The sequence below is a fragment of the Streptopelia decaocto genome (assembly GCF_964273445.1).
Source record: "Streptopelia decaocto genome assembly, chromosome: 7".
NCBI lineage: Eukaryota > Metazoa > Chordata > Aves > Columbiformes > Columbidae > Streptopelia > Streptopelia decaocto.
Window position 1 is genome coordinate 40,838,362 of NC_138661.1, and position 13,696 is coordinate 40,852,057.

The window sequence follows — 13,696 nt, forward strand, 5'->3', positions numbered from 1 at the left end:
AAGACAGAACTGGGCTGATCCCAGTGTCAGTGCATTGCAATACTTTTAAAAGAGTCCTAGTCACAAGTACCAAGACAGTTCATCAGCACTGGTCTCAATATACTTATATCCTGCAGGACAGTGAATAAAGTTACATGATCCCTTTTTGTGCTTTATTTCCATTCCTAAAATGTATTGAAACATTCATTTAAAAAAATAAGTCCCTCAGACCAACACTTTTCTGCAAATGAGGATTTCTGAAATTATTATATGCATGCATGTATATACGTACACACATATAACGAGGCTATTGGCAGGCATTTATTTTTAAAATGTACTTACATAACTTTTTTATTTCCTACCATGGTAATTCAGCTTTTGATATCCTAAAATGTTGGACACTCATTTGCAAAAGATCTAAGCTTTAAGATGATCTAAGTTAGATCTAAGATCTAACTCCACTGCCTCAGTATGGGATCTAGGTCCAGACAACTGCTCTTTCTCTGCTCCAGTTGCCACAGCTGCAGGCTGTAATAACTCCACTTCAGAACTGTTGAACAATTTAAGAAATTAATGCTTGTAAACTAAATTAGAGGCACTCAAATAAGGTATTCAAGTTCTCAAATAAGCAGCATGATAACGTTAAGTGAAAAGGATTATTAAAGTCTAAAAATATGTCATGTAAAAAACAGATCAGATACACTGGTAACAGTTCACCATCTGCTCTTCCAATCTATCACAAGACAAAGTCCAGTACTCTCATCTCCCCTCCTCTGTCTCCTCCAAACGCACACCTCCATTTTCCTCTAAAGAATCACCAGAAGTTACTGCTTCACCTATCACGCATTCCACTGTTCAAATATGGCCCACCCTTTGCAATGGAATGCAAGTGTCAACATGCGATATGTACTGTTACTTAGTGGGGTGTGGTATTTACCTAGGGGAAAGCCACATCCTTCAGCAACCACTTTAATAAATCTGAGCTTTAACATAGTAACCATGAGATTATTCCAATCCACTGTGTTGAAAGGATTAAAAAACAAAACAAAACACACACACACGCAAAAACAAACATCAAAAAACAAACCACCACCACCAAACAAACAACAAACACATGCCTACTTGGGTCAGTATGAGAACAGAACAAGCAAGGCCAGTGTCCCAGACAGGATGGGAGCCCACAAATGGAACATGGCAATGTAGGAGAAACCCAGAATTAAATGGAAAGGAGGACCCTTCACCTTCTCCCATAGGAGTGAGAGGACCCTCTGAGTCATGATGTAGTTGTTTGGTTTTGGAGCAAACCTAAAAGCAGAGAAACTCTTCCTGCCCCAAGTCAGCACTAGGAACTATGTAAGGAATCCGGAGAAAAGATTACTTCTCCCTTGAGCAAAACTACAGGATCAAAAGAGAATTTCTCTTAACAGAATAACATAAGAAAGGCAGGTAGAATTCGTCCTCCCTATCAAAAGCAGATAGTCCCAGCAGACAAGGGATTATTTAAGATTTTGATTTCCATAATGTAGCCTTAAGAGAGTCAAATTCAGACCTTACATAAGCAGGAGTGACTCAACAGAAGACTGAAACTGAAACAAGGCATCTGCCTTCCTGAAGAGTTGTGGGTGTTTGAACAATAGTGAATGTGTTGTACAGAAAATGTTTCCTCTGCCCTGAAGGTAAACAAACGTGTTTACAATTGAGATCCTGGAGATTCCACCTTTATAGAAACACAAGCATCAATTGCCACTTATTAAGATGCGAATCTGCCTAAAAATAAAATAAACAGGGCGTAGTTTCTACATAGACCATTTATCTACCAAAACTTTCATCTCATATTAAAAGAGAAAAAAAAAAACCTCCGTAAAACTTAGAAGAATTTCATACTGTTGGTTCCTAGCAACAGAACTGCAAGGCGTACTCCCATATCTTGCACAACCACCTACACTAACCTCCTGAAATATGGAGCAAGCAGCAGCTTCTGTGCCAGATTGGACATAGGTAGCAGAACCCACAAGTGACCAACATCAATACAGCAGGACTCAGCAGACAAAGACCAGACGTTTGAAATGTCATTTGCAGGTGGTTTATGGCTTACACTGCACACAGGGGAACAAGCCATGCAGAGGAGTTACTTCACAAGGGAAGGCTGATTTTGCTGTCCTGTCTGCTCTTTTTCTTGAAGAACACAATGTAAAAAGAAAATTGGTGACTTGGCTACCTTCACCCTATAGCCATCCCCTGTCCCAAACAGGACTGCTGCCTATACAATCAGAAAACTGAAAGGGCAGACTGGGATCAAGACACACAGCTATGACAATGGGAGAGCACATATGACAATGGGAGAGATAATGCAGAAAATCCCAATGGATGAATAGGGATGGAAAAAAGATTATTAGTTTTCTGTCACTCCAGTTTTAATATTGGAATGGGAAACCATGCTCAGGTCAACAGCAAGTCCTACTGCTGGAAAAACAGTTGGAGACTGGTGGCATAGTAATTAACAAGTACAGGGCTATTAGAGAGCATAAGACTTTCTCTCTCTCTAGGCTCATTGCCACATATTATCTTTGGTCATGCTATAAACTTTGGGAAAACAAGTCATGAAACTATTATAGGGGCCTGGTTAGTGCCCAAATGCATGTAGATGATTAGGCCAGAGGGAACTCCAGAAACTCACTTCTTCCTAACATATTTAAAATATGGCTTCATTATTTTTTCTACTGAATGCCTTTGGTAGCCATGATGGCATCATAAGCAAGTGAGAGGCAAAAGCATCTGAAAGTCAGGAATCTCTACTTTCCAACTCTCTCCACATTTTAAGCAGAATAGAAGCATCTGTTCTAAAAGGAGTACCTCAGGACTTAATTGCTTACTCCTTCTGCCTTAGTACAAATAAGACAAAAAGTTCGTTATCTAAATTCCACAGAGCAAGACAATACAAACTAGATCAAATTATGAGCCCGAAATTCTGACACTCAGCATTTCTCAGCATTTTGCCCTATGAAAAGTGAAAACCAGAGTGTAGGAAGGTTTCCTAGTTTCTTCAGATTAGATTCTCTTATGAACAAAACCGACCCTTTGTGGAACCAGCATCACTGTTCCTACAGAACATGCATGAGTGGGAACGACTGACGAAGGAGACCACAGCAGGCAAAGCTTATCATGATTAGAACATTTGGGTCAAGTGCACGTAGCCAACAACCCACTCAAACCCCATAAATGATAACAAACAGCCAATCTGCACACACAAACACTGTTCACACAGATTTTTATCCTTTCTATCATTGCATCACACAAACACACAGCAATGGAGAAAAATAGAGAAGCCACCTTTTAGGACTTGCTCTAGCTCTGCCTCTTTCAGAAGATCAGGGTCTCAAACCCCAGATTTCCTGTACAGCCACTAAAGCACCAACACACAAGAAGTCTTTCTGTTTCTGTGTCTCATTCTCCTCAGAATTGCTCTGTTACCTTAAAGAAGGGCAAAACCTGTTTGTTTCAGACTGAACAACTCCGACAAAACTTCAGCTGTTTCCAAGGCTAAAAAAAGATACATAGTGATCTCATTAGAAAATTTCTGATGAATCCTCTAAAGACATTTTAACCTTGAATTTTGAGGAAGGAGCCTGAAATTGGCAAGAGGAAAATTTTCAAAGAAAGAACAAAAGCCAACTTGACCAAATCTGGCAAATTGTAAGAACCTGAGGTTCATTTGCAGTAGATGCTAATTAGTCTTCTCACATTACCTTACGTGGAGATTGCTGGGCACAGCACACACAACAGACTGATGGAGCTCAGCTGTGAAGGGTGTGTTCAACCAACCCACTTTTCAGACACAGGTGAGCTTGGGGAGGCTCAGCTGTGCATGAGGCAACTGTGATCCAGGTTTGCTAGATGCAAGAGGGCCATCTCCTATAGACTCTGAAGGTCCTCTCCAAGTACAGCACCCCTTTGAGTGTCCCCTTTAGCACGGGCACGTTGAACAGGCCAGCCAGCTCTAGTGCACTGAGCAGCACGTGCTTTGGGAAGGAAAGGTGGACAAAACACTATTGCCATGTGTCAACACCTTCCACTACTGGAATGTTTTCAGTTGCAGAATTGTTTGCACTGGAACTTTAATGATGTCTTAAATGTAAAACTGAGCACTCAAAAGTTAGAAATTCTCAGAATTGAAGTTTTGGGTGCAATCTTAAGTTCTCCTTTTTATGTCAATGCTTACCCTTTTCTGCAAAACTTACGATACAGTCTTTATATAATAACATATTGTAGTTCCTATTCATTCAGTGTAAACAAACAATTTCCAACTCTATAAAAACGAGCTATTTTTAAGTTCTGTTTTCATTGGCTTTACCATTTTTATTTCACTTACTAGAAATCTGCTGTAAACATAGTTACTGAGTTTTGTGCAGTAGTTATAAGATAGCCATCACTGCTGTAGTAGAGTGCTTTCCCAATGTCAATTAATGTCTTCACAATCTCTGTTATGCAAACTGTTTTATTCATATCTTCTAGCTAAAATACTGATTGAAAGATAGGCTAACATGAAAAGTACCCTCTAATTTTGAAAGCCCAGTCTGAGGTGTCAATTTTTGCTTTTCCTAATACCTAGTGTTTATACAATACCATAGAGCAAACAGCTGCCATTAACTTGGTTCCAGGTACAAACATTCAGCATTTATGCCAATAAGACCCATACTCTCAAGTCTGTCAATAGGAGAATGAGAAAAATACTATTAGTGGCCATGGTGACAGTCTGCATAAATAACTTGCCTAGTGTCTCCCAGGTACACTGTGAAAGGCAAGCAGTTCTCCACATCACCATTCAGCAGTGTTAAATCTGGACATCAGTCTTATTCTTCCTGTGATCCGCCTGATTCATTGCATGCCTATCTATGAGGAAACAGAGGCCCTGCAATATGTGGCATCGGTCACTACGGAACTGGAACTTGTCCTTTCAGTAGATTTGAAATATAAAATAGCTGCTTATTAGTTGAGAGTTGTGCATTCTATGCATCAAGTACTATGCCTGCTTGTAATTAAAGACTGTAGCATATTAATACACCCATAATGCAGTCACTTTAGTTATTTTATTTCACATATTTTCAATGCTTGACTGAATGATGACTTTTTAATATAGTTGTCTCACATTTTCCTGATGTGTTTTTTTCTGAGAATGTATTTTCCTTGTTTTTTAAAGCAATAGTCTGCCTGCCTATTGAGTTTTGATCTTCAGTCCAGTCTTTCCCCTCATATTCCCAGTGGCATTTCCAACCATTCCAAATCACTCCATTCCTGTTTGACTGTATCTATTCCATACCTATCACAACCCTCTTATATCCACCATCTCCAAAGTTTTGCTCTTGACTAGCCTGCATTAGAATCGCACAGCTTCCTATTGGTGTGTCTGCCCATAAGACTTGTCATTTGAAAGCACAAGAGAAGACCACTACCTGTGCCACATGCTCAGGGGATCTTTGAAGATTTTCAGCAGAGGCAGTGCTTTCAGAGCATCTGAACATGTTCCAGTAGTGTAAGGTGTTGACACACGGCAATGGTGTTTCAACAGCCCTTCCTTCCCAAAGCACATGCTGCTCAGTGCACTAGAGCTGGCTGGCCTGTTCAACATGCCCGTGCTAAAGGGGACATTCAAAGCAGTGCTGTACTTGGAGAGGACCTTCAGGGCCTATGGAAGATGGCCCTCTTGCATCTGGCAAACCTAGATCACAGTTGCCTCATGCACAGCTGAGCCTCCCCAAGCTCACCTGTGTCTGAAGAGTGGGTTGGTTGAATACACCCTTCACAGCTGAGCTCCATCAAGCCTTTATGTGCACTAAGTACAGACATCCAGGAGCACTGGCACCTCAAAAGTGAAGTATGCATTTGATTCAGTACTCCACCACAGGAAGCAAAGAAAGCAGAGGACAGAAATTACATACTCACCACAGTGAACATCACTGAGAAGAACCACTGCAGTGTACTCAACTATACCGAGCTGCCTGAGAAAAGGTAAGAAAGCTGTGCTCTCTGTAGCAGCTCAGAGTAGTGAAGGCAGCCATAACTAAGACTGAATCATTTTTACATAAGGATGTAGTAGAGACCAGAATCAGTTATATAAAGAGTGAACAATGGTTTCCTACCATCACTGGAAAACAAAGGCATTCTCTTTCTATGCAGCACTTAATGTAATTTACCAAGAGATATTGCCATTATCATATGAAAATTGTATGAAGACTATAGCAGTTTGCATTCTCCTCTGATACATCACAAGTGAACTGTGCCATTGCCATCAGCTTTCTTACACAGTTCTGTGGCATCCCAGCTTCCTGTTGAACAGGTGATCATTTGGTGGAGAGATGAATCACACACATTTCAGTGCCAGTTACAAGCAGACATAACATGTATCTGTATCTATTCTTTATCACCTGTAAACACATCTCTGTTATCAACGTAGCTCAAGTATGGACGAGGTCAGAAGGCTGATGAAGAACAGCAGAAGTGAATGTGAGTAAAATAAAGGTTATATAGGTGGGCTGGGGTAAATGGTTCAGAGTTTGGATTCACTGAGCCACTTTACTTGGATATTTCAGCCTGTAGATAAGGAGTGCTCCTGGATCTTGGGTTAATGCCAAGCTCCCACAAAGCAGCGTCTGTGTCATGCTTGCTATAGTCACCAACTGGCTTGGAGATTCTGTCCCAAGCTCTAAATCTGGATTGTGCTAGGTCTACAATATTGCTTCAAATGAGCTGCCAACTGGTCTTTGGCTAACTTCTTCCTGAGTTTCCCAAGGAACAGGAGGTTGGGCAACAGGCAATAGTAGCCAGGCCTCACGGGTTCAGGGTAGGTTTCTATGGCATCAGTCTCACTCTTCTGTGTTTCAAAATGGAAAGAAAAATTCCATCCCTTGTTGGAATCTCAGTGTCTGTCAATACAAAAACATACCCAAATGATGCTGGCTATGTGTTGTCCCAGAAAACATTCTTCATTACTGACAGGATGGATCAGTTAAGCACTAGAAGCAGTATACCAATGTGACACTGGATGAACAGGTAGCCTTTCCCCCTTCCTGACACTTTCACTCAGAATGAGCTGATGGAGACTAACACCTGCTTTAAAAAAATAAAATATTATCATTTTGCCGAGGTATGCTATGCTGTGGACAGACAACTCCACCTTACCCAACTCAGGAGCTTTTTAGAGGAAGCTTGGTTGGTAAAGGAGGCTGAGAAGAGTACATAAAATGCAATCTAAACCTACACTATGCAAGATTCAAATTAACATGGACTGACAAGCCAATTCTTTCTGCCTCAGCCCCCTTTCTCTGCAAAAACTACACTGACAGAGAAGGAAGAAGAGAGACAGTGACTCTTCTGGTGCTGTACATAACAGAAGATCACTTTTCCCTTCCAAGATGTGCAAGAATAATATTACCTTTTCTGCAAACACATTTTGTAAGTAATCACCACAAAATGTGGTATGATGATCTTTACTTCTTCTCTCAGTCACTGCTAAACAAAACAGCTATCTACCACATAAATACAACATGCATTCTCAGCCTCTAGAAATACTAGCTGTATTAAATTGCATCACATTGTGAGCATTTAATCAAACTGATTCACTTTAACACATTCCATTTATAATAAACCTCAGATGTGAGTAGAGAGGTTATTTTTGTCTATGTTAACTACCACACATTCAATTACAAAAAAAAATTTTCACCCTCATCAAACCAGTCCAATTGGATAAAAGTGTCAGAACCCAAAAATATACATTGACATGCAAAGTTTCCAAACTATTGCTCCAGCCACTACCCTTATTCCTTTTCAGAACAGCATGGGTTTTCACAAAATAATCTTCAACTCTGCCAAGTCGATGATAGCCTGAGAAAAATCTGCTTAGGTATACCCTCTTCAAATCTGATGAGGAGTTGCTGTCACTTTCTTTCCCTCCTTCCAGATGTAAGAAGCATTATAAGGAGGCTTGAAATGTAGAAGTGCACAAACACAGAAACTTCTATAACATACCTAATCCAATAGGTTCATAAGAAAAAAATATAACAGAGCTCTTCCAATTTTAAACTGTACACCCAAGCAACAAGATGTTCTTTAACATATGAAAAGTGAAAACTATCAAAGGTGAATTGATTCAAAAGAGAAGAATCTTGTAACCGGTAAGTCATCACTTCATATATACCTAGGATGAGAAACCCTTAGCAGATAAGACATTTAACTGCCTCTCTCTCAACTGATTTGGTAAGAGCTAACTCATTTCCTACTAGCCAAGAATCCACATTACTAATCAACAGTCACTACTAGAACTGATAACTGCTGATGTTGCGATATACTCCATTACTTGAGTATAAAGTGGAGAAGAAAACATCCTCAAACTGAGAAAGGCTCCAGTTCAGAGTTTTGGCCCAATAACTGTGCAATGTGGAAGTGTAGAACTAATTCTACTGCTGTTCCCCTGACATTTGTTCAGTAAACAATATTTCAGTATACAAGATCGTCATTATAAATTAGCATTTTTTTAGAACTATGAAATATGTCCCATTAAAATAAGCTTTTCCATGAGCAGCAAACTAATGAAGCCTGGTGTCTATTTGACTGGTATCTACTGTCCTGCACCCTTATCAGAGTAACTGCAGCTTGTCACTGTCCTCTACAAAGCTTGTGCCAACAAAAAACACCAATCCCTCTTGTATTTCCACATCACCTTGTTCCCCTGTCCCTCAACTAGCGCCTTCCACATTCCCAAACCTCATCAACCCACGGCACTGTATGCTCCCTCCCATACTTTCTCCTAATTGCCCTCAGGACAAGGGGCACTACCTGCTGTGGCTGGCTCAAGCATGGAAGCACTGGTCAGTGAACGTGCTGATTCGCTAGTTAACAAGCAACACAGAAGACAACTATTGAACTCATCTTGCACCTTCTCCCCTTGAGAAAAGGATTGCACTTGTTTTGGTTTCCTCTCTTCTACCCAGAGGTGGATCTTTGTGGAACTTTAAAGAGCCCCTGATGAAACTTTGAGATGTCTATCCCACTGCCAAATTTGGCTAAAATCTACTAAACTCATTAAAATTGAATTAATAGAGTGATTACACAAGCTTTTTCCTTTGAAAAGTAGGCTAAAAACCCATTAACAGTCTTACTTATGTCATCCCTTCTCTGCCATTCTTCATTTAAAAATAATTCTATTCTACTGCATTAGCTTATGTAACCCACCCCTGAGCCAAAGTAGTTGAAACTTTTGGTCTGTATTTATTGTGTGTGCCCTCTATATGTTTGCCCAGTTTAACATGATTGGTATTATGAAAAATATTAGTGAGAAGATCAGTGAAACCAAATAAGCTTCACTAATGGCTGTCCCCCAAAGTTTCTGGACTGGTATCATTGCAAGCAAGAACTGAACTTCTTTTCTAGCAAGCTGTCAGCTGTTCTCATGGTTACAGATCTAGAAATTTGGAATGACAGGTCACTGTTATGAAAACTAGTAGACTTATTTGGCATGTTTCTATCTAGTAAATAACATTCTCCTATGAAGAGGACAAAAGACTGCTGTACATTATCATGGTGTTTATTCACTGTGAAAACCACTTTTTAAAGCCTCTGTCCTAACAAAGAAGGTGCTAACCAGATTTATGTATTTCTTAAAATTGCTCATTCACAGAATGAAGACAAAAATACATAAAGCTTGCACTCTATTACTATAAATGGACCACTGGTGCTTTCACTGTGGTGCTTTCACAAGCACTGTGGTGCTTTTACAAGCTTCAACTGTGTATATGCACTTTCCAGATGCCGTGAAGCAATGGTAGAAAAGCATGCTTCTCGTGCAAGGGAATGCAGGAATGTTAACTGCTGTCATAAGGTAAAATCTCTTCTGTCAACTGGTTATTTTTAAAATAACCAATATTTTTTGATTAAGTTAACTGCCAAGATTTGTGAAGCTCCAGCTATGGCATTATGCAAATTACATTAACACAGCTACATGCAATTGGTTTTCACAGAACCACAAGTTCAGCTGACAGGACAGCAGAAGAACAGGCTTCTCTCACACTTCCAACTCTTCATTGCTGGGTCTTCCTCCAGGAAAGCCAGGGCAGCCCAGTTTCCAAAGCCTCTGTTAATTACTGCAAAATGAAATGCGGAACTTGTGCCGAGGGAACAGCTACCCACTGTGCTTCTCTCAGAAGTGGGCCTGCCTAGATGCAAAAGGCATTTTGTCCCTGCTGAGCCAGGCTGTAACTGTACTGCAGTCATCAGTCACTCCCCACAACAGGGGCCCTAAGGCTCCAGGGACATTCCCACATACTGCGCTAAGAAATAAAATTTTAACGTTGTCGTGATGTGCCAATTCATCCAACCCAGAATGCTCTGTGAAATGCTTAACTGAACCACTCACGCTCTTGGAGAACTCTCTGTTCACCTCGTAAGCTGCCATGGAGAACCATCCTCCAAGGGGCAAAGTTTGGGACAGCACTCCCAGGCTCACCATCCCAGGATTTAAAGCCTGGTAACTCTGGGGTGGCAAACCCTGGACACAGAGGAAGGGCTCCAGATTTTCCTGTCTCTCGCATGGGTCTACACGGGTAGCTTGAGAGCCCACAATACTTCAAAGGTCCAAAGAGGCCTTGATTTCCAAGTCAATAGTAGAGAGGCCTCCAGCTGAGAGGCCTGGGAGGGCCTTCTTCATCTTAGGTCTCAAGTTCCTGGGTCTGCAGATGGAAGCCTTGAAGCCCTGATAACAGGAACGTTATCAGAACTTCTGCTGCTGCAGTTGAAGACCTGGGCAAGTTTCCAAGGTCCCTGCCGAGCACTGGGGAGCCTAGTAGGCTTGACAGTCCAGCAGTCCTCAGCGCTGGTCTGAGCTTACTCATAAGGTGCCAGGCTCCGAATTAATTTCTAACATTTCCAAAGAAAAGTCTAAGGAAATTCTAATACACAGTAAATTATAAAATGTCACGGTTTCCCAAGAACTGAGGTACACCAACTTTGGCCTACTTCTGATTTCAGTTTCTTTCAGAAAAATCTCTATCCCTTGTGTTCCACTCTGGGAATAGGCCTTCAACTACTAAAATACATACACTGAGAACAATAAATATGAACAAAATGTGCCAGTTTACCTCTAAATAGCATCTTCAAAATATAAAAACATTCCTCCGGTTATCCTAAAATTTCTAGTTATTTCCACATGTACGTGCCTGCCTTGAACCCAAAGCCTTTGGTTCTAAAACACACTTATTCAACCTGCCTCAATAATAATTAGTGGAAAGGACACATCCTGTAAAGTTGAACCCATAGAGATTCAAAGCAGACTTCTCCTTTGGCATGCTATGTACTCACTGCTTCACTAAAGAAGCAGTGTCTGTGAAGACTAGACAGCCAAGCGTAGAGATTGCTGGTATTGCAGCATTGACCGGTACTGGAAGACATCAAACACAAGAACAAGATGGTCCTGGTCACCTCCAGGTATCAGCCAGCCCACAGTGCAGCCACCTGAGATGAAGGGCAGTGTGCCCAAAGGGAAAACAACAGACTCCCGGGATTCGAGCTCTCAGTGGGTAATGCCACAAGGAAAGCAGGGAAGAACTACATGAGTATGCATTAAGCAGATAAAAGATTTGGCCCATTTAATTTATGAAGCAGTGTCATAAAGCTGGTGATACTTCTGCTGTTTTGGAGTTTCAGCTCTGGTTTGCCAACCTGCCACAGAAGGGACAAGAAGATAAGGGACACCAGTCAGAATGCAGCTCCTAGTGGGCAGTTTGCCCCATCTACCCCTACACTGCAGGTACAGAAAAGTAACTCATTCATTAAAAGCATTAAGTATTTTACCAGTTGAGTGAATAGTGAATACTTACTTTACCAATTATATATTTTAAAAAATCCTGCAGCCCTACTAAACTTGGGAAGCCTGCAGAAACTTTTTCCAAAAGCTGAATTTTCATAATACTACCTAAGTTTCCCACACACTTAAATGAACAGGACATTCTCTTAGAGTTTAAAATACTTACAATACAACTATTTTTAATTTGTCTATAAATCATTGTTAAAGACCTTCTTCTTTGCATTTAAAATTTTCTTCTCGTCATTAAAAGGTGACTAAAGCCTTTTCCAATTTTGCAGTGCCTAGAAACTTCAGGTAATTTAAAAGAAAGTAACCACTCACATCCACTTACACTCTATGTTTCAGATACATGCCTGTCATAATACATCTAAAGCATACAGTTCTACTGAACTATTTAAGACTCAATATTGCATACAATACCAATTATTGCAAGGATGCAGAAACAAAACCTTGAAGGCAGCATGGCTTCTTGCCTGAAGAATAGTTTTTGCTTCAGCCTGTATTCACAGACAAGTTAACCAGATGTCACAATGCCATCTCAGAGTTCTCTGTATTGCTAAAATGTCATCAGTAACTTCTTGTTCCATATTAACCACGCATACAGCCCACTGCAACAGCAGGAATACTGAACCAAAGTGTCCAATAGCCCTTTTCCACCTTTAATTTCCATTCTTCTGTTCTTTCACAAAATCACGACTAGCATAGCATGTATTTTAGAAAAGAAAGTCAAATTACAGTAGTAATTGTTTGCCCCACACATCAGATTCTATCTCAGGATCAAAACTACAAGTTAAGTAGTATTATTATTGGTTTCTTGATATGCAGTCTGACAAAGCACAAACCCTATTTCTTTTTCCAGAACCAGGCCACAAGCTGATGCAAACAAAACCAGTATCGTGCACAGCATCTTAACTCCTGTATTATGTGTCCTCTAAAGTAATAAACCCACAATTACCATGAGAAAAGTCCAGCTGGAGGTATCACCTACAAGTCGCGTTACTTCTTGCTTATACATTTTTTCAGAACATATGTTTTGTTTGAAAATAATTCAGTGCAAATGAGCTGGCAGCAGACTAACAATTTAAGTTGCGGTCTCAATAAAGACAGGAGGGGGAATTCACTTAAGCAACATATTTCAGTTACAAAACCCCAAGAAGCAGATTAAAAGGAGTCAGGCAATATATATTAAAGAGCATTAAAATGCATCTAACTATATGCCTTTAAAAGTGCACTTCATGCATGAAAGCTGCCAAATTACAGAGGGGATTTACTGAGAAGAATGCATTATTGCCAGAACGGACAAAAGCATGCATTCTAACCATTCCAAGCTCCTCCCCATCTCCTGTCATGCTCACAGCAAGAAGCAGCTCAAAAACTGACAACCACAGACTCCAGGATTGGAAGAAAGAAAAAATACCTGCTGGTAAATGCCTGGAAAAATTTTATTCTGAAGATCTGATGAAGAAGACTGGAAAAAAAACAAACAAACAAACAAAAAAAACAACCCAACACTTATGATCAAAGGCGTCCCCCCATGTTCTTGGGACATCAAACACAATTTCACTACAGAAAGGAAACTGCACAAACCTAGCTGGTTTTTAGAAGAGTCAACGTGCAGCAGCGTTTTTCAAACAGGCTCAGCAACCTGTACACCATATCACACTGCTACTGGCCCCCAGACAGGAGCCTCCCGGAGTTTACGTGGAGCTGGGTCACAGAAACCCCGCTCCAAACGGGAGCGCCTGGTGACCCCGAGGCAGCCGGGGGGACACCCAGCAGGCCCGCCCGGCCAACCCCGCGCAGCGCCGGCTGCCGGCAGGAGGCGCCGGCCCGGGGAGGGGGGCAGGGCGTCCCGGGCCAACCGCC

General features: G+C 41.0%; 1 protein-coding gene across 2 annotated transcripts in view; it reads right to left on the bottom strand.

The window, feature by feature from the left end:
* Positions 1–13,696, bottom strand: part of ITPKA (inositol-trisphosphate 3-kinase A) — a 44,462-nt gene that overhangs the window by 30,035 nt on the left and 731 nt on the right. The window contains exon 2 of one of the 2 annotated variants that reach the window (XM_082058971.1): positions 13,248–13,298. The exons of the other annotated variant lie outside the window; for it this stretch is intronic. Coding sequence (XP_081915097.1) covers positions 13,248–13,298 — 51 coding nt within the window. The remainder of the gene's footprint in view (positions 1–13,247; positions 13,299–13,696) is intronic. 2 annotated transcript variants of the gene reach the window in all.